General features: G+C 42.5%; 1 protein-coding gene across 10 annotated transcripts in view; it reads left to right on the top strand.

The window, feature by feature from the left end:
- The window catches only part of PRRC2C (proline rich coiled-coil 2C), a 97,159-nt gene that overhangs the window by 35,878 nt on the left and 39,578 nt on the right, over nucleotides 1-21,703 (top strand). For all 10 annotated transcript variants that reach the window (XM_054979394.1, XM_054979388.1, XM_054979390.1 and 7 more), the window contains exons 5-18: nucleotides 1,664-1,801; nucleotides 2,432-2,673; nucleotides 5,145-5,224; nucleotides 5,692-5,825; nucleotides 5,918-6,005; nucleotides 6,355-6,469; nucleotides 8,383-8,460; nucleotides 9,344-9,869; nucleotides 10,533-10,693; nucleotides 11,160-11,406; nucleotides 12,044-12,257; nucleotides 14,219-16,597; nucleotides 17,850-18,052; nucleotides 18,251-18,405. In XM_054979394.1, coding sequence (XP_054835369.1) covers nucleotides 1,664-1,801; nucleotides 2,432-2,673; nucleotides 5,145-5,224; nucleotides 5,692-5,825; nucleotides 5,918-6,005; nucleotides 6,355-6,469; nucleotides 8,383-8,460; nucleotides 9,344-9,869; nucleotides 10,533-10,693; nucleotides 11,160-11,406; nucleotides 12,044-12,257; nucleotides 14,219-16,597; nucleotides 17,850-18,052; nucleotides 18,251-18,405 — 4,760 coding nt within the window. The remainder of the gene's footprint in view (nucleotides 1-1,663; nucleotides 1,802-2,431; nucleotides 2,674-5,144; nucleotides 5,225-5,691; nucleotides 5,826-5,917; nucleotides 6,006-6,354; nucleotides 6,470-8,382; nucleotides 8,461-9,343; nucleotides 9,870-10,532; nucleotides 10,694-11,159; nucleotides 11,407-12,043; nucleotides 12,258-14,218; nucleotides 16,598-17,849; nucleotides 18,053-18,250; nucleotides 18,406-21,703) is intronic.

The raw sequence follows: 21,703 nt of genomic DNA, 5'->3' as shown, positions 1-21,703 counted from the left end.
CTCACAAATAAATTTAAAAAATGGTACTAAAGAATACTGTTAATCCACACTCAGTTTTAAGTACAGAACGCTGGATAGAACAAAAACTGTTACCTCAGGTGTCTCTTGAAGATGCGTTATTGTGGGCAGGGACATCTTGTACTTTCGTCACAATTCTAGAACTTTTAACAATGAGATCTATAAGATTTGAATCTTGGTAATGTAATTCTGTAATGGGAGTTTTCTTAATCCATAGAAATAATGTCCTGTCTAGCTGTTTTAAATTAAATATTTTGATAAACAGAAGCAGGTTAATACAGTATCTTGATTCTTGTAATGTTGCTTTTAAAAATGTGACTTTAATATGTGATTGTTGTATTATATTTTTTGTTGTCTGTAAGCTCCTCAATTAGTTCTGGTGAAGTGAGCAAAATTGTTAAAATAGCTTTTTAAAGTAATATATGAATTAGCCTCTGGTTATGTCAAAGTTAGCAGTTCCAAGTTACTGCCATATCATTCAGAGATGCTGCTTCTGTCAGTAAAGACTTCTTCTGGTAGACAGTTTGTATTCAGGTAAAGCTAGTCCCTCAGTGCCAATTTATTTATTTTATTTATTTTATTTTTATTTTATTTATGTTATTTATAGTCCGCCTTTCTCATTGAGACTCAAGGTGGATTACATAGTATGAGATTAGTACAATCAGTATCAAGTACATTCAATACAGTATCAAGGATATTTCATAAACAATACCATAGGGTAAATAGATACAAGTTTAAAAGACATAGTATTAGCAAGAATCCAATGCAGAGTAGAAAGAATACATTTGAGTAAAAAGCCTTTTTGAATAGTTCGGTTTTGCATTGTTTACGAAAAGCCAGGAGAATAGGGGCTCTTCTGACTTCCTCATGTAGGTCATTCAACAGGATAGGGGCCATCACAGAGAAAGACCTTGTACAGGCTGTTGCTGACTTCACCTGTGTGCAGCCCGGCACCTGCAGGAGACCCTGTTCAAATGAACAAAGCTGCTGTGGAGGAACATAGGGAGGGAGGCGGTCCCATAGGCATGCCGGACCAAAGCTGTGAAGAACTTTGTATGTAATAACTAATACCTTGAACTGAGCATGGTAACTGATGGGTAGCCAGTGGAGCGACTGTAGAATGGGAGTGATGTTCATGCTCCTTCTTGCTCCTGATAACAGTCGAGCTGCAGCATTTTGCACTAATTGGACCCTCCTAGTTAACTTAGATGGGAGACTTCTGTATAGAGCATTATAATAGTCAAGCTTTGATGTTACCATAGCATGGATAGTGGCCAGGTCAGCTGTCTCAAGATAAGAAGCCATCTTCCAGGCTAGAGTAAGGCTGTAGTAAGCATTTTTTGCCGCTGCCTTGTTTTTCTAGTAATAACGCTGGGTCCAGTATTACCCCATGGCTCTTAACTGAGTCTGCAAGGGTCAGATGAACTACATCGAAAGTGGGGAGTACAATGTTCTTCCTTATTTGAAACACAGTCCACCATGAAGAGAAGTGACCCAGTAATTATATCTGAAGAAGCAGACTATATTGTCTGAGGAGAAATTATCTGAAGAAAGATAGCTCTCTCTAGCTTAGGAATACTCCACGTTATAAGTTAGGTCTTCTAAAGTAAGCTATTAACAGTTGACTTTTTTATAATTGTCTTAGGTCCTGGAGTTCAAATAAATAGCTATTTCCAGCAAGAATTTCCAAGTTTGCAGGCTGCCGGAGATCAAGAAAAGACAGGTAAAGAGAAGGAGGCAGCTGAAGAGCCGTATGGTCCTGGGCCCAGTTTACGACCACAAAGTAGGTATTTGTAAAGTATGAGAATAGCTTGTTTTCCTAAACAAGGCTTATCTGAGAATAGCTTGTTTTCATTAGTTTCAGTCCTATGTAGGAATTCTGAAAAGGAATATGTGAATGGAGTGCTGATTTGTGCTATAAAAGGCTGAAAGTCTTTAACATATCTAGGATTACAAACCTGAATCTGCTGGGGGTAGTTAATAAATGAAGATCCTGATTCTCTGGTCTCTGGAAGGGCTTGTCATCATGTTGTTCTGTCCTTTATCAGATGATTGTCCCAGACAAATATTAAGTAGTACACCAAATCATAGCTGTGCTCACCAGAAACACAGGCAGACAACTACCATTTTCTCTCCTGCGTGGGGATGAGATCTGACATAGGGATGCCATTTTTCATAATATCTGATTCCTGTCTTAGTTACAGTTAAGCTTCTGCAACAGTATATTGACCTGCTGAATTAGTTTTGTTCTTACAGTAGACTCTGTTCAGGTAACTCCATCTGCCATTGGAAGTTGTTTAGGGTTTTGACTGGGGGGCAGAGCTAAAACTAGAGGGAAGTGTGCCATCTGGACAGCACAAACTAAACGATGATCCAAAAGCTGTTTAAGTCTCTCTTGCCTATTCTAAAACAGATGTTGCTAGCTGGAGAGAAGGTGGAGGCAGGAATTTGAACTCACCAAACTCACCGACAGATCAAGATGCAAAACCTCTTGGTCAAGAAGATAATGCTGTGCCTGGATCAGTAGAACAGAATGATGGCCCCAAGGCTCCAGAGAAGAAGGATGTAAGGGTAGCACAGCCTCCGCAGCCCAAACTGAATGGGCAGCAGCAGCCTGGAATTATTCCCCAGTACAGAGCAATGATACCGCCCTATGTAAGTAATGCACATGAAGTTCTTGCAGGCAAAGTCTCTTTTCCTTTAATCTCAGGGACCATGAAAGGGAAAGGAGGAGGAATCTGTGGGTAAAATAGATGGGAATGTGAGGTGACTGCTTCTACTTTCTCTGGTATGCTTCTGTCATGTTTCATTTCATCTTCTGAAAGTAACTGATCCCTTTGCATACACTTTGCATACTTTCCATTTAATGTTATGAGAAACAAATTTATTTGTGTGGGTGGGTGTTCCCAAAGGGCTTTATGTTTAATATCTAAATACCATCAGGTTGAATTTGTTGTGACACATAACGTTTTTACATTATCATGTTTTGGTATTCTTCAGATCCAAACAGTGCTTTTAAAATACTGTTTATTAGCAGCATTTATTTGTAATAATAACACATTAGAAAGAATATGAACAAAAATATTAAATATGGCGAAAGGACTAAGAATATTAATAACTATTGGTATTCCAAAATAAGCATACTTGGATCAGCGAGCGTTTGTGTAATAATGTCATGTAGAATTTGGATATTAGGTGAAATACGTATACTTTACATTCCTACTGGCTTTGTTATCTTATTTATTTAGTTTATTAAAAGCATTTCCATGCCACCTTTCAACCTAAATAGAGTCCCCAAGATGACAAACATCGCAACATTAAAACATTTCAACATTTAAAATAAATTATATATATAGTAATTCAGTAAAAACATATAAAAATATAGCACCAAAAACTAATGAGGAGGACAGTAACAGGCATTAGGGGATGCCAAACAGAACAAAAAAGGGTTCACCTGCTGGCAGAAGACAATAATTGAGGGAGACGGACAAATCTCCTTCTATTGGGTGGGCGTTCTAAAGTTTTGGCACCACAACTAAGAAGACTCTTTCTTGGGTTGCCACCATTTAGGCTCAGGTGGCAGGGGCACCTGAAGCCTCCAAAGAAGACTGTAGTGGATGGGTAGGTTCATATGGGAAAAGGCAGTCCTTAAAGTATGCTGGCCCCAAACTATATGAGATTGATCATGAGATGCTGAGATCAGTCTGAAGGTGACTTTAAGGAACTTAAATTTTGATGGGTTAATCTCTATGTCCATTTCAGTTTAATCCCACCTCCAGTTGCTTCAGTTCTGTTTAAACAAATGGTAACTCACAGCATGGTCTTTTGTCTTACCATTTAGGCTGGTTTATTTTTCAAAGACCTTCATCTGGGTGGTTCTAAGACTTGAGCTTGAAATGAGTCTTTGGTCTTCTGGTTATGTCCCTTTGAAAGCCTAATCAAGCATATCCTTGAAGCATTAAGGAACAATAATCAGGGCATCTTGACCTGAGAGCTTGCTAGAATAGCAATACTTCATGTTTTTTATGTGATATTCAGCAACTGTGGTCTGCATCCCATCGGCAACCACTTATGTATTTCACCTTGGGTTTCTTAGAAGAGTCTGATTGCATGTGAAGCTCCCTATGCTGAATTAGACAATTGGTCTGTCAAGGTCAATATTGTCTATTTAAATTTGCAGCAGCTGTCCAAGGTCTCAGACAGAGGCCTTACACATCATCTGCTCTCTTAACCTTTTTGCTGCATGTGCTGTGGATTGAAGTACGGCCTTCTGTATGCCAAGCAGATGCTCTGCCTCTGATTCACAGCTTTTCCCCAGCCCTATTTCTGCTTAATTCTGACAACTAATTCTGACAATTTGCTTTCTTACTCAACCAGATTGTCACAAAAATACAATCTAGATGGGATGAGAATAGTAGCCATCAGCTCAGAAGCCCAGAAGATTTTATTAGAATATCTGCCTACCCCCCTCTCTGGTTTGTCTCGTTATATCTGTTTGAAAATAAAACAATATTGACCTCCATAAATGAAGATACAGCACACAAGATTTAAGTCCTAACCTCAGAAATCATTTGGCCGTGTTCAAGATGTTATCCCAGATGGTAACTTGCTTAAGAGACACTTCTGGACCAACCACTTTCTCTCCTAATCTTAAAAACAAAGCAGAAATGAAGAAAAATAGACCTAGAAATGAGAGCTGGGACCTTCTTGTCACAATTGTTGATCTTCTGTCATTGTTGTGGTGAAGTGATTGGGCTGCAAATCAACACTCTGCTGGTTTGAATCCCACTGCTGCCATGAGCTCAGCAAGTGGCCTTGGGTAAGCTGCTCCTCTCAGCGCCAGCTTCCCAGCTGTATTGTGTGGGTAATACTACGACAGAATTTGTTCACTGCTCTGAGTGGGGTATTAATCTGTCTAGATATAAGTGCTGTTATTATTATTGCCATAGCTGTCAAGCATTGCCTAAAGAGTCTTCAAGGAAGAGAGTGAGTGTTCTTTAGGCCCAGTTCTGGTTACAAAAGGTCTTCCACTTTTGTAAGTTAGGATTTGGGGATTGTAGCTGATTTGACTGTAATGTTGTCCTGTAATTAAGTACAGTGTCTGCACATGTGTTTTTTCTTCGTAGATGTTCAATCAGTATCCTAAATTGGCATATCCTCCAATGCCAGGTCCCAACAGATTCCCTGCTCCACCAGAGGCTAGTAGGTAAGAATTGTCCAGAGCTCAGCATTCAGTGCTTGATTACTTAACATGAATTTGTGTGATAACATAACCAGGCCAAAGTTGTGGTGCAGTTAACTTGATACACACAGTAAGCTCTCTATGGAAAACTGTATGTCCTCGGTCTTTATGCCTGGTATATGTAATTAATTGTTCAAACTGGCTTTTTGTGATACGCCTTCAGCAGGAAAATCTTAGGCACCTAAAATTTATGTGCAAACATTAAGGACATCTTTTTTTCATCCTTATGAAAACTGGTTTCTTAAAATCAATTGTGACATCTAGTAATTGAAAAAATATTGGACTAAGACTGGCAAAAAAGTCCTGCTAATGAGGAATTACACCAGTCTTGGATAAGCCAGACTTAGTGCTTAACTCTGTTCAGTTCTTAAACTTGCATAGGAAATGCTGACATGTAAACACAGGAATGGTTCCTTTTTATTTATTTTAAGAGGACCAAGGGGGAGAGGACCTTCTTCATGGAGCTCAGAAGCTGTAGAACGTCCATCCATCCTAAGTGCGAGTGAACTAAAAGAACTTGATAAGTTTGATAACTTGGATGCTGAGGCTGATGAGGGCTGGGCTGGTAAGTCTGTTGATCTCTGGAAATCTTCAGCTGTTTACATGTAGCAGCAAGCATTTGCAATCCCAACCTCACCTTCTTTATTTTTACTGTAGGAGCCCAAAGCGAGGTAGACTACACTGAACAGTTGAACTTCAGTGATGATGATGAACAAGGAAGTAACCAGAAAGAACTGGATAGCAGGTGACTGGTGTTGTGTGTGTGCATGCATTTTTCAGACGCTTAAGCTAGTTTTTGTACTTTTATATGCATGTCTAAGAACTAGATTTGCCTATGGGAAATTGTAGGTTCATATTTGTCCTCTACTATAAAGCTGTCTGGTGCTGTTACCATTTCATAGCTTAACCTACTTTCACAACGTTGTTGGTTCTTCAGCTATGATGTTTTGAGATTGCATACAGTTTACTCGTTCTATATGCATCGACAAACGCAGTAGCTATTTATTACGAGATTAGCAAAATATCAAAAGTGGGTTGATTTAAAAAGCTAGTGCCCAGAAGCTATTTTATTTCCATACATGTTCTTTATGCAGTAATGAACCCACAAAAGATTTGGAGAAGAAAGATACTGAGGATCGGAAACCATCTGCTTCTCTGCCAACAGTTGGCTCTAAAGGACCCTATAGCAAAAACAATCAGTTTGATCAGGTATGTTTTTATGAACCTTTTTTATAGACTTAATTTTTTTTAAGCAGAAGTATAAAATTTCTAAAAATTTGTTGCCGCAGAAAAACAATTTGCCACCCCCATCCCCCTTGGGAGAAAATGGAAACTTTGGGGTAGATTTAAATATATGTTAACTAAATGCATTTTATAAAACTTAGTATAGTTTATGAATGAACTGTTTTGTTATGTTTTAGTAAATAAAACTTAAGTTTTCTTCATACATCTGCTATAAATATATCCTGTTTTACAGAGAACCCAGTATGGTTGCACCGTTAATGTATGTAAATATGTCTGTGCCAGTTAGTAAACATAGAGAGGAAATAGAAATCATTTTTACTGCAGAGAATAGACATTTTAAAATAGTACTTTCTGATCTTAAAAATAATCTCTTCTCCATATAACCAGCATTGTCCAAAATTAGTACAAAAACTTGCAGGTTCCTACCAGAAGTGACAGTGTGGAGAATGTGGGAGGGGGCATGGATTAGTGGAAGAGCCTTGGCTTTGCATACAGAAGGTTCCGCATTCAGACCCTGGCATCCCTAGTTACAAAGGCCCAGAAGGAGATGGTGTGAAAGACTTCAGTCTGAGACTTTGCAGACAATAATGATCTTGATAGACTAATGATCTGACTCAGGATAAGGACGCTTAAATAAGGGGGCCATGTCCCAGTTGAGTGGATCAAGAAGGAGGTGATGTGGAAGACCTTCAGATGAGACCCTGGAGAGCTGCTGCCAGTCTGACCTTGATAGATGGGTAATCTAAGGCAGCTTCATGTGCACAGAACAGATGATCATTCCTCTTTCAAAATGCTTCCATTTCTGGGGGGCGGGGGAAGAGTGTCTGCCCCCATCCTAACAGACCACCATACTGAGAGCTGACTTTTGAGTTAATCTTCAGAGTAACATTGATTTGCTCTGTAATGTATTATTGTTGCTCATTATTAGTGTCCTAGTAACAATGTTTGTGATTTTATGGGTCTAACTATCAACTGGTTTTTTTCCCAAATCTATAAGAGTAAATTTGGAGATCTGAAAACCAGATCTCCAAATCTACTCTTGTTTTGGAACCCATCAAATTTGAGCTCTTGCTTCTGTTCTTGGCTTCCCACACTGACATACCTGTTTCTGAACCTTATTTCCTGTAACCTCTTGTCATAATTTAGGATAGAAATCCTTTTGCATGTGGAAATTGTAGAAAGGACCTAAGCCAGTATCTCTAGAAGAAGTCATGGGGAGCAGTCATCTTCCTTCCCAGGTTGCTCATTTTGTTCATGGAAGCAGGTTCTTGAATGGAAAGGCATCCAGTCAGTTGAGCCCCTGAAGTCTGAAGTTATACAACTCAGACACAAGCGTGTCTGTTCAGTAACAACTAGGGTTCCACAATATGGCCAAAGTCTGTTGTATCATGAAATCTTTAATCTTATCTACCTGTCAGTTACCATACATTATAAAGAACATGAATAAAAGAGTTAATTAACAATGAAGAACTAATGATAACAGTAATAGTGCCCATTGTATATATGATTATTATGAAGTGGATTTTCTGTTTATTTTAAAACATATGGAAGATAAATTATAGTAGGTATCTGTGAGAATTTGCAACACATTACGATAAGATTTTTCTCTGTTGATTCATGCTTGAGGAGTGTGCCTGAATACCGACTCATTTTTTATTAATTAAGCTATTTATTTAGAATATTTCTGTACCACCCCTTCAGAGTGCTGCTCAGGTGGGCTTAAATTAAAAACCACGATATTTTAAAAAGCACAAGACATTTTTAAAAAGAGCTTTGCTGTGCATGTGTCTGCCTTTAAACTTGCCCAATTAAATCAATACCTTTCTGTTTCCTGATTTTGTTAGAGTGCATATCCTCTTATTTTCTTGATCCATTAGGAGCGGGGTTTGTCATCATCACAGTCTTCAGTGCTTGAGAGGGGCAGTTCTGGACTCCATCCCAAACCCGTTCTTCAGGTATAAGCAGCCTTTTGAATGCCAGCCACAGTTGTAACTGAAAAGGAGGCAATACAACATTTCGTGCTCTCCTTCAAATCTACATCTTGTCATTTCTTTGACGTATATTAATAGAAGTAGGCACAGGGAGTTAAAGGTTAATTCTAGCACATGACTGGAAGCGTGAATGGAGCATTTGCTAGCAAACATTTCTCTAGCTTTTGCTTTTTTCTGTTCAGAGTTTGCACGTCACGTTATAAAATAAATGGAACAACTTTTGAAGTACTTGACTGGTTAGCAGTACTGTACTTTTAAATCCTTGAAATGATTCCAGGTTGAAATAAGGGCTGTTTTCACATGCCTTTAAACCCTCTGGAAAATCGTGCAAAACTCACAGCATGATGGCTTCTTCATAGCGCAGTTTCCCATCATGATCCCGTTTAATGGCGTGATGTCAGAAATCGCGCCATTAAACTGGATCATGACAAGAATTTGCACTATGAAGACGCCATCGTGCTGTGAGTTTTGCATGGTTTTCTGGAGGCTACAGGAGTGTGAAAACAGCCATGGTTTTCCTTGTAGTTTGTCTCTATTGGCACAGTTTCCAAACTCATGGAATTCCTTAGAGGTTGGGGGTGGGGTGATGGTGGTGAGATTCAGAGTTATCTGGTACTTCCTTACATTGCTTGTGTTCAGCAGTCCTCTTCTTAGACTTGACCTTAGAATATAGGAGAGATCATCAGCAAGGGAAGATAAACTTTCTAGTGGCTTATAGATTAGAAATGCCCTCTCCTTTTCAGCAGTCTTTAAAAAATCCTACAGAGCTACTTTATGTTTGTGTAGTTTGATGTAAGATCTTTTCATGATCTTTTATTCTTTGTCTTTATTTCAAAAAACTTTATAGCATCCACTTCCAGATCGCATGTCAGGGCCAGGAAGACAAGGCCCCTTTCCTCCTAGGCCGGTACCAGATGAGGATGAGATTTGGAAGCAAAGGCGAAGACAGCAAGCTGAAGTATCTGCAGCAGTTGAACGAGCCCGTAAGAGACGAGAGGAAGAGGAGCGAAGAATGGAAGAACAAAGAAAAGCAGCATGTGCTGAGAAGCTAAAACGATTAAATGAAAAATTTGGTTGTGCATCAAAACCATCCCGAGAAGACCCAATGAAAGAAAAAACAAATGAGAAGGAAAGTGAAAAAGAGAGGGAAAAGGCAAGAGAAAAGGAGAAAGAGAAAGTCATAGAAAATGAGAATGAAGGGGAGAAAAATGAAGAGCCAGAAAAGGAGCATGAGAAGGAAGGAGAAAAGGAAGAGAAAGACGAAGCAGAAGAAAAACCTAAAGCTGAAATATCCGAGCCTCAGAAGGCAATCACTCCACCTCTTATAGTAGAGAAGGCACCTGAAGACGAATGCAGCAATAAGGATGAGAGAGGTCTGTATTGATTCTTCTGGGTTTTTAAAGCTGAGGTTTTTTAAAGCAAGGTTGCAACACATACGCACAGCAGGAACTTTAATTGTAGCCACTCAGCGGATAAAGGGGCAAAACCTTCTTATGCTGAATGACAGTTTATGCTCTTGTAGTTGGAGCTGCTTCAATACCTGATTGTAAAAATAAAAAAAAAATCCCACCATATGAACACACAAATTTAGTAGAGCGTGCATGTGAACCAACTGGTTTATGGCTAATCTGCATCTTCAGAATTCAGTCTTGTTTGTAAAGTTTAAGGGATTTGTTGCATAGTTGTAGCTCAGCAACAGGATAATCAGAAAGTGATCGTTGTGTTTTATGAGGCCTTCCGAATTGCATTCTGGATACATGTCCTAGCTTATGCTCCTATTTACTTTGAGTAACATTTTCTGAACGTACTATATTTATGTAGTCCTGTCCATTCCATTTTTAGTATTGCTTCCTCAGGGATGTCCTGAAGGATGTTTTCTTTTTTAAAAAATCACGCCAATGTTATTATTTAAAGATTATTGTGGTGACTTTTCAATGTTTAGAACTTGTATTGGCTGCTTTATATAGATGTGTATCATATGTGGTACTAATCTTTTTCCTTCCCCCCTTCTCCCCCACCCCCATCTCCTTTGTTAGAGGGTCAGGCTGTTTCTGCCACACAAGAGAGCAGTCAGAATGAAAAAGAGGGTTCCCATGAAAGTGAGCCAGATTCAAGTGCTCAGCCTCGTCCTGCTGTTTCCTCTGGCTATTCAAAACTGTTTCCGAAGTCATTACCTCCAAGGTTTCAGAGGCAACAGGTAAAATGCTACTTTCCTGTCTGTCGTTGAAGCTCATTCTTGCCTTGAAGCAATTGTGTTGATGGTTGCTTATTTTTACTTTGTTTACAATGTGCTTTTATCGCTGAGTCTCAAGGTGGCTTGCAACTAAAACCAGTGCTGTAAGAAAAGTACAATGCATTCTGCCAACAGTTACTCTGTTATAATTGTATATAAAATTATAAACTTTAAAGTTGGCAAATTCTCCATTATGTGAGCACACACTGTAACCAAAACAATTTGCCATATGTAACGAGCTAGACAGATTTAATGTCTGGGAACACAAAAGGCTAGTCCCCCAGCTAACAAAACCTGTTCCTAGCTCTGCTATCCACATAAAAGACACATCCATCAACTAGAACCTCAGGGCAAAGTTTCACATGAAAGGATAATAAACACCATTTAACACTGGCAAACATTTTTGGAAAAAAATTGAATATTTTTGCAGGAGCAGATGAAGCAGCAGCAGTGGCGTCAGCAGCAGCAAGGAGTCCTGCCACAGTCTGCACCATCACAGCCATCAAGTGGCCCTGTCCCCCCACCACAGCACAGACCACTTTATCAGCCCATGCAGCCACACCCTCAGCATTTGGCTTCGATGGGGTTTGATCCACGGTGGCTCATGATGCAGTCTTATGTGGATCCACGAATGATGTCAGGAAGGCCTGCTATGGATATGCCTCCCATGCATCCAGGTACAAACTATCCTATATTACTACTATTACCAGTTAAGTTAGAAACAGGTACCAGGGGTCATGTAGTAGTTGCTTAACAGGGTACTGTGTGACATTCAGCAAGCAGCTGCCTCAAATCTCTGCCCATCTTTAATAGGCATATAAAGAAGTATGAGGGTAGTCTGCCTGCTATGCATTTTTTAACTCTGGGTATTATACAGTCGTAAGTATAGGAGGCATATCCTGGCATCAATGCTCCTTAGAAGTAAAGTGGTGTGGTGGAGTGCAGATCAGACTAATCAGAATTGCAATAAAAGGATTCTGTCAAAACACCACTGAACTCATGAAGCAATCTTATACTGAGTAAGAATATCAGTCAATTGTGTCTACTTTGACTGACAGCAGGTGGTCAAGGTCTTTTATATCATCTGCTACCTGAACCTTTTAACTGGATATACTGGAGATTGAACCTGGGACCTTCATCATGCAAAGCGAGTGCCCTATCACTGAGCCACAGCCTCTCCCTAATAGATGCAGCTGTGGCTTAGTATTATACTTTAGATGTTTCAGTCAGTTTCTGTCACCAGAGATAGAGCTATTTAAATGCCTGTTTTAAGCCAATAGGTTCGACTTCTTAATTTGAATGTCTTCATTACAGGAATTATACCTCCAAAGCCACTTCTAAGAAGGGACCAGATGGAAGGGGCAGGGTCAAGTACGGACTCATTTGATCACATTGCTCGGTCAGCAAGGGAGCATACAATGCCATTGTCTGAATCACACATAAGGTGGGGATCAGATCCCTATCCCCATACAGAGCCTCAGCAGGCTAGTACCCCTCCAAAGATCACAGAAGAAGCCGAAGACCTAAGGTAGGCTTTAGGATTATCTTGCTATATTCACGCTTCCCCCCTCCCTCCTGCACAGCTCTAATGCATCTTGAGCATTTTGCAAGCATTTATTTCCTATGCTGTAAAAAGTCATTGTTTCCGTAAGTCATTGTTTCATTAAGTCAATGATAAGACTTTTACAGTATATAGAAGCAAGTACACTTCTTCAGACAGCAAAAACTAAACTGAACAATGTATGTTCAAAAAGGGTGCAATTCCGGATCATTCTGCTATGCTTCATAAGTAATAGTAACATGAGATATGTTTGGCATTAGAGGCATTATTAAGACGATCTTATTTAAAAAGCTCTAAGTGAAGAGTATTAGCCAGAGGATTCCAAATTGTAGTCCCACAAGATATAACTAGTGGTTGGCTTCCTAATGGGTACTCTGCCCCTGCATGTTGGAGGTGATATGACCCTCTGGGTGCTAAACTGATAATATTCCAACCACAACACCAGCATTACATCCAGGTGCTTTCCCAGACTGCTGGCCATCTGCTGGTTACCAAAACATAAATCAAGAGTATAACCTCTTTCATGTTTGGGGTTCAGAGCACTCTGGAGAGATCCATATTTGTCATAGCCACCATGAAATACTGGGCTTGGCCTGGCAAGACATCCTCGGAGTAGATGCTGAAATTCTCCAGTACAACTATTCTAGGAGTCCTCTACACCAGCCTTGAGATCACCTCTACCATTATTGTCAGGACCCACTTTATCAGATGCATGAAGTGTTGTGTTCAGTTGACAGAAATATTTATTCCCAAAGCAATAAATGGTGTAATGGGGGAGAGGTCATAAGGTCTAGTTTCCCAGAACTTAGTGTGTTGCATCATATTGCAGAGCACAGGGATGCTGTCCGAAGTGAAAATGATCCAGTGAGTGTGAGTGTGAGCCAATAGCAACTGCTGATGAGAAATCTGAATAGTGTATATAAACCTGTATGAAGGAACTATTATTTGTAGGGCTGTGCATCCCAAAAAGATTCGGGTTTCCTGCTTCAGGAAAAAAAATTCAGAAATACCGCAAGCCGCTTCGGAATTATGGTATTTACTTGCTTTGGTATGTTCCGTAAATATTCGGAGCATACTGAAGTGAGGGGGAGCAACTCCTCCACCCCCCACCCACTTACCTGGCCGGAGGGAGAGGGGGGAGGGTGATCAGTTGGGTGGCGGCAGCATGCACAGCAGCCATTTGAAGGGCAGGAAGGGCTTTCTCCACCTCCTCCATGGGCAGCAGGGAGGGCCAGCGCCACCACTGACACCGATGCTGAAAAGGTAAGTGGGGATGGGGGGTTGGGGCTGGAGTGATGTTTAAAGGGCCCCACCACTGCTTGCAAGCAGCGGCGGGGCCCTTTAAACTCAGCCCTGAAGCATTACGAATGCTTCAGAAAGCTTTGATTCGGGATTCCATGCTGGCCCTGATTCAGAATTACCAAATCTTTACGGATTGGGTCGGAGTCGGGCATTTTTTCCGAATCAGATTCCCAACTCGCACATGCCTAACTGTTTGTAGTGAACTAGCTAACCATCTTAAGGTTTTATCGAGTCCAAGCCTGACAGTATCACTTGAGAGGTTATGGATGAACAGTGGGCCTTGGGATTTACATTTCCATTGCTATTGGTGAGTAGCTGTTGCAGGTCGGGGGAATGCCTGAAAGCAAGGATTCCTCCCCCCCCCCTCCAGTTTATGAGAGGGAAGGATCATCTTCCAAGAGAGGAAGTAGATAGGTGTGAGTTGTAGGAGATGACTTGGGGTCATTCCGTTGCTTTCCATGTGTCATGTAATGGTAATTCCTGATTATTTGTCTAGTTCTGTCAGTGTGTCATTTCCCTTCTTCAGATGAGTGCTGCAGTTTTTCAGAATGCTTGGTGTAAATCCTGCATGCGTGTGTTGCCATAGCTAGAGACTTTTCGCTGATCATATGAATCTCTTCTTTTAGGCCTGAGCCATTTCTGGATCAAGACCAGGTGACCATTCAAGCTGTTTACTCTGTAGAACACAAACAGTTGGACTCTCATACAAAGGCAGACTTCTTCAAAGAACCCAGTGAAGTGGATGTTCAGAAGACTTCGGGGAGACCTTTGGAAGATGCACAGTCTCACCAAACTGACATACCTGTTCCTACAGTCGGCTTTGAAGTAATTGCAGAAACTATCACACAGAGCTCTCAGGAAGAACAGACAATTGTAGAAGAGAGCAGTTCTTCCTTGAAGAGGAGCATTTCTCATGGGTCAAGCCATTCCCTGAAATCAGAAGAACAAGGGAACGATACACAAGCAAACATTTCCAAAGCAAGCAGTAGACCCCTTGAGGCTAAAGAATCAATGCCAGAAAGACAGGATATCAAGCCAAAAAAAGAAGGGTTCACAAGTAATAGATTGTCAGAAGGACCAAAACCTGAAAAACCCTTCAAGCCTAAATCTGAAACTCGATGGGGTCCAAGGCCAGGTTATGGCAGAAGAGAAGACGGTAGTGACAGACCAGTGAGAAGGTCTGGTCCTATTAAAAAGCCTATTCTTCGAGACATGAAAGAGGAGCGTGAGCAAAGAGAAGAGCGGGAGCAGAAAAAGGAAAGGGAAGGAGAGAAACTGGCAAATGAAAGAATTATCAAGGTTGAGAAAAGGGAGCCACCTCAGGTGCCTTCTGCCAGGCTAGATCCAGAAAAGACCGTCACTGAGAGTAAAAAAGTGCCACAAAGCACACCGCAAGCCTCAGTACATGCAGACAGTCCTGTGCAGGCTGCAGTAACTCCTGCTGTTCCACAGTCGCTTGTACAGCAGGCAGCAGATGTGCCACCTGTGCCTCAGCAGCCCCCTGCAGCCCAAGCACCCCTGCCAGTAGTTCCACAGCCACCTAGTCCACAAACAGCAGTTGAGCCTCTGTCCCTCCCTGTTCAGCAGCCACCAATTCAGCAGCCTGCCAGCACAGCAAAGGAAGAAAAACAGACAGACAAAATGATCGGCAGCAAAGAACGTCCTGTAGAGAAACCTCGCATGGAAACCAGGCCTGTGAAAAGGGAGCCAGGTTTGCCCCCAAGAACATATTGGAAAGAAGCGAGGGATAGGGACTGGTTTCCAGACCAAGGATATAGAGGCAGAGGTCGTGGAGAATATTATTCTAGGGGCCGCAGCTATAGAGGCTCTTACGGAGGCAGAGGTCGAGGTGGAAGGGGCCACAATAGAGAATATCCACATTATAGAGACACCAAGCCTAGGGTTGAACATGTGCCTTCTGGTCCTCTTAGACAGAGAGAAGAGAGTGAAACCCGTAGCGAGAGCTCTGATTTTGAAGTAGTTCCCAAACGCCGAAGGCAGAGAGGTTCTGAAACAGACTCTGATAGTGAAGTGCATGAAAGTGCCAGTGACACTCTTCTTTCAGACAAGGACAGCTTGAGCAAAGGCAAACACCCAAAGAGAGAAGAAAAGACAGATCTCAAAAAACCTACCAAAGCCTTATTGTCTTTCAAAACTGAAAATAACATCCGAGGGGACAGCAGAGCATTAGACAAAGTTTATGTGAGAGAAGATGAGAATAAACCTAAACCAGGTTTTCTTCCCAAAGGAGAGCCTTCTAGACGTGGCAGAGGGGGCATGTTCAGGCGTGGTGGCAGAGATCCAGTTGGTCGTCCACCTCGGCCTTCTACCCTTAGGAGACCAGGTTACAGAGAGAATCAGTGGAACCCAAGGCCAATGGAAATACCCAGAGTTGAAGATGGAGACCCTCCACGAAGGCACGAACATTATAATTCTGTACCACTGGATAAAAGGCCACCTGCAAAGTTTGAGAGGAAGTTTGACCCTGCTAGAGAAAGGCCTCGAAGACAAAGGCCTGCTCGACCTCCCAGGCAAGACAAGCCTCCACGCTTTAGACGTCTAAAAGAAAGAGAGGCCGCCTCCAAAATAAGTGAAGCCACAACTAGTTCATCGTCAAGCACGGCAGTGAGTAATGCTGTTAATGAGCAGCCAAGCACTACTTTGGACATTTCAGGGAGTAAGACACCTGACCTGTCCAATCAGAATTCTTCGGACCAAGCAAATGAAGAGTGGGAGACTGCTTCTGAAAGTAGTGACTTCAATGAGAGGCGAGAGAGGGATGAGAAAAAATTGGCAGATGTGACAGCACAAGTGGCAGTTAAGGCAGGAGAAAGCATCCTAGCCCCCAAAAGGGAAATTGCCAAAAGAAGCTTTTCCAGTCAGCGTCCTGGGATTGATCGACAGAATCGCCGTGGCAATAGCGGACCCCCAAAATCTGGACGGAACTTCTCTGGGCCACGAAATGATAGGAGAAGTGGCCCGCCAATAAGAAGTGGTAAAAGAGGGTAAGTGTTTATTATTGGTCTGCGAATGCAGAAGTTGACTAGTTGCAAAGCAAATTTATAATTCACTGCAAGTTTTTTTAAAACAACAAAACTTGTTTAATCAAGTTGGATTGAATATATGGTAATGATAATATATATGATAATGGATAATATTAGCATGCTAGATACCAAATAAAAGGGAAAATAAAAGCTCATTTATGAGATAAGAATTCTGCATTTGGATATTTTTCAGTAATGAAAAATGTAAGATGCTTAAGAACTTGTTGGACATACTGCAGTCACGGCCATGCAGTTTATTATTATCTGGCTGTGCTTTGGAGTACAGATTTTCCCACGCCTGAGTTAACAAGAAGAGCCTCTCATGTCTGACCCTTTTGACAAGCAGTGAAGATGTGTACGTTTCCTTCTGTTGGGGTAATTCAATGAGGATTTTTTCTTTCATTATGTTGAATTCTGCTATGGAAGAATCACTTCTGTAGATGGAAAAAAAACCCACCAGCTTATTCAGCAAGCTCTGGGTTTTTTTCATTTCAAGTAAATGTAATTATTTTCCAGTAACCCACATCATTGATTCAGAATCTTAGAAAGCAGATTTGCCCAGAAAATAGCAGCACATGTAACTATTGTCCTGACAACATCAGGTGTATTGTCAGTGTTTCTAATAACCCATGAAGCAGCTAACATGTCCAAGTGAGCTTTGGATGGTGCTTGTGGGTAGAGTGTTGCTAAACAGAAGCTTGAACATACCCCAGATTCAAGCTTGGATCCTCTGCTAGACAGAAGAAAGAAAATATGTCGTCATTAAGACTGTAGAAATGTACTTCATTAGTTGCTTCTAGAACACAACTTTTGTAGGAAACCCAAAGTGCTATTTTCTTCTTCAGACAGCCGGTGAGATTTGTCTACTCTCAAAATGTACCCTTACATTCTGACCTCCTGTATTATAATCATGGGACTGAATGGAACCTTGATTTTGATGTGACAGCCCTTTCCAAGCAAGAGCTTCCTTTGGTAGAAGATTCTTCACATACAATATCAGAGACACGTAGAGCCTTGAAACTTCTAACCAAGAGCTGTGGCATTGCTCTCTTAGATTTAGTACCTCAATTAAAAATAAATGTCAGCTTAAACATTTCACCCATCCACCCTGAATTTTTTGGGTCCTTACATCTCTGGCTTCACAGCGCTATATTTCCCCCAAAGTATTGGCTAGAATGCTGCTGGTGACTGATTTATTCTTTATCTGTTATAGACCATTTGAAGAACAGGCTCCTGCTGTAGTTAACACTGAACCAGTCAGCAATTTACATCAGGAAGAAAATGGGAACAGTGCCACTGCACTGAAAGGCTCAAAGGATGCCAACAGCAAGAAGCGAGAAGAGCCTAAAGCTGGTCCAAAGAAGCCCAAAGAGAAAGTGGATGCTATCTCTCAGTTTGACCTTAACAACTATGCAAGTAGGTATCAGAGTCCCTTGTGGAGGGTCTAGAAGCATCCCTTCAGGGGGAAAAGTGCTTGGAGGACTTAAGTAGATGCTAAATTCCATGATGTATTTTTTCCTTTATTTTGCAGTAGCAGTATTGGTGGTAATGACTCCATTGATTTTGTTCAGGCTTAGATATATTTTTGGCTAAACATATCGTCTTTGTTTGTAGGCGTTGTCATTATTGATGACCACCCTGAAGTGACAGTAGTTGAAGATTCCCAGTCCAATTTAAATAATGATGGTTTTACTGAAGTGGTGTCAAAAAAGCAACAAAAACGCTTGCAAGATGAAGAACGCAGGAAGAAGGAAGAGCAGACTGTACAGGTTGAAAATAATGCATGTGGATGTTTTCGCATAGGTCTTTTAAACAAATTGTAAAAGGAGCATCCTTACATTGCTCCTGATTTTTACCCAAATATTCTTTCTTTACCTGTGTTACCTGCTTACCCTCCAGTTCCTGCAAAAGGAATCTGAAGTATTCACTTTTGCAGTTCCCTTATTGTAGCTGGAATCTTGCAGCATAAGTAAACTAGGTTCATCTTCATTCTTCTGTGCATCCCCACATTGGGACTGTGCAGGCCTGCCGATGGAGAAACTTATTCGCTTCTTTAGAGCTCCTTTAGGGCCACTCCCTAATCACATTGAGTAACCGTTTTTCCTGCCTAAAATGGGTCACGTGACCTAGAATAGAAGGAGCTCTAAAGGGCACTCAGCTGAGTCTTCTAAGAGAGCTGACCAGCCGCTGGATTGGCGCTCCAGAGCAGGATCTGTGGCCTCTGTGCAGTCGACTCCGAGGCTGGATCCAGCTGTGTCTAAAGCTTCGGCTCTGCATGCTTTCCTGGAACCAAGGTCCTCGTCGGAACTGCCTGAAAAGAAACCCAAAAAGATTAAGCATTCATCAAAGTCTACCTGGAGTCAAGAGCATCGGAACTGATCCAGTGAACATCGTTTGGAGGACAAGATCATTATGCTTCCTCCCAGGACTCCGTCGTCACACCTCCGTCGTCAGGACACTCGGCATCGGAGAGCGAGTCGCAAGGGCTGGATCCAGCTTCATTGGGGGTGGGCTCCAGCTTGTGGACCATCAAACATGGCGTTGAATCCACCTCATTCGCAGAACTGGGTGAGTCTTCTGGTTGGATCCAAGATGCTACTCTGATAGCATGGTCCCTGACTCCGAGTCAACACAGTGATCATGGATCCGAACGTGTTCGTTCTTTGGAGCCGAAGGGGTTGATTCAACGTGAGCACCATTTCCCCTATTGTATTCCCCTCCCATTTCACAGTCATTGGGCTGGGGGCCCTCATGGGTTTGATGCATCGGATCCAAGGCCATCTACATTGTCGGAAAAAGCTTGGCTCTTGCCTCCGTCCCCTGCTCAATTCCAGCACTCTTATGAATCTGAAGAAGAGGATGCTGATTACCATCTGGAGCCATTTGACAATGGATCCGAAGTATCAGAACCATCACCGGATGAGAATGTGGCACCATCCTCAGGGTCTCCTTATGAAGATCTACGTTTATATGCAGAGTTCTTGGGCAGGCTTTACAGTGACATTCTCCTGTGGACTGGGAGGGGGTCAGTCTTGACTGATGGGAAGTAGCTCCTCCTCTGTTTCAGGGTCGGTCGAATCAGACGATCCCTTAGGGGAGGGCTCTTCCCTGGCGCGCCAGTTTTTTACCGGCCCTGCTCTGGCAGGGAGTCGAATCGTGTTGCTCTTATGAGCAACGATCCCAAATTGAAATAAGAAAGAAAGAAAGAAAGAAAGAAAGAAAGAAAGAAAGAAAGAAAGAAAGAAAGAAAGAAAGAAAGAAAGAAAGAAAGAAAGAAAGAAAGAAAGAAAGAAGCGGCAATTGAGGCCAGGAAAGGAGGAAGAGGTCTCAGGGGAAAAGGAAGGGCTTGTCCCTCCACCCCAGTCCCTCCCCCCCCACCGCCGTCTCTCCCTTCGGTGCAACGACGAACGCTGACAACCCTTGGGGACGAGAGAGAAGCAACGGGGGCGGAGCGGCCAGCGCGGAGACGCAGCGGCGGCAAGTGTGCTCTGGGCACAGAGAGGACGCCGTTTCTTCCCCTCGTCACGGCAAGCGGCCGTGGCAGGGAAAAGCACACAAAAGCGGCAGACAGAGAGAGAGGAACGCGGCTGCGCAGGAAGTGAGAGAGAGCTCCCAAAGCACGCCTGCAGGAGCAGCGGCAGGGAAATTGTTAAGTCTAACAGAAGCCCGGTAAGCGGCCCCTTGGGGCCCTGGGTGAGGAGGGGGGCTTACTCGTGTGTAAAGGCAGGCAGGGGAGGTTTTTTAGCCATTCGGAAGGACGTAATCCTTAGTCCTGATTAGACCCCTGTATTGTTTCTGTTCCCCCCCCCTCTATCTCTCTCTTTCCCTTTCACTCTTCCCCCTCCACCCCTCCCTTTTCCCCTTTTAGGCGGGAAAACACTTGGCAAGAATGGCAGCCAAAGAGGGAATGGAGGGGCATACATCTACACAAATGGTTGAGGATCTAGACCTTTCCAGTTCTCCTGCCTCTAATCAGTCCCATCAGGACCTCTGTGAAAGGGGACAGGGAGGTAGCCAGCTAGATCTTGCAGGACCAGAGGCAAAGGACAACCTTTTGGCTTGGATCAGAACAGAACTTGATAAGGGCCTAAAGGAAATCAAGAACACCCTTAAGAGCCAAGTAACAGGAAAACAGGGAGAACCTAAACCTGGACCTAGTAAGAAATCTAGAGCTCATCGTTCTGCTACCCCCCCCCCCCAGAGCCAAACGACGCAAGCATAGACCTGATTACTTTGATGAAGACTCTAGTCTATCTGAACAACCACAGTCTGATTCAGAGAGCTCAGAACAACATTCTGGAAGTGAGGAATGGGAACTCTCTGATGAACAAGAGGAAGCTACAGGTGTTATTCAACCCAGACTTTTCCCACAGGAAATTTATACAAAATTGCTTCCCAAGGTTCTGAGAACATTGGAAATTACTCAGACAAATACAGGAAAGGAGGATCCTGACCCGGCATTTCCCCAGGGGTTAGAGAAAGCTCTCCCTAAGGTGGGGAATTCTCAATCTGGAGTTCCACTACCTGCTAATTTTCATAGCATTTTAAAAGCAGAGTGGGAAAACCCAGCTAAACCCAAAGTGTACCAGTCTGTGTTTAATAAATTTTATTCCTTAGCTCCAGAAGCTATTAAGAAGATCAAACTGCCTGTAGTAGACGATCCAGTTACTAGCCTGGCAACTACATCAGTGCTCCCAATGGACTCCGAGGGAATGCCCAAAGATCCATCGGATAAAAAGATAGAACAATCACTGAGGAGGAATTTTGAGGCGTCAGCAGCCTCCCTCAGGGCCTCGGCTACTGGTTCTCTATTTGCTAGGGCAGCTTTCACCTGGGCATCGAACTTGACAACAGCGGGCAGAGATGTACCGAAGGAACTGAAGAGCGAGATTAAGAAAATAGCCCTTGCGGTGGCTTTTGCTGCTGACGCGACGCTAGATGCCTTCCAAATGTCCCCTAGGGCAATGGGCTTTAATGTAGCGGCAAGAAGAAATACCTGGCTTAGGAATTGGGATGTGGACCCCCCAGCACGGAGCAAGGTGGCTGCGATCCCATTCACCGGAGCCA

Source organism: Eublepharis macularius, chromosome 5 (genome assembly GCF_028583425.1).
Source record: "Eublepharis macularius isolate TG4126 chromosome 5, MPM_Emac_v1.0, whole genome shotgun sequence".
In the NCBI taxonomy this organism is placed as follows: Eukaryota; Metazoa; Chordata; class Lepidosauria; order Squamata; family Eublepharidae; genus Eublepharis; species Eublepharis macularius.
Note: the sequence above shows the minus strand (reverse complement) of the source record. Positions and strands in the feature narration are given on the sequence as shown.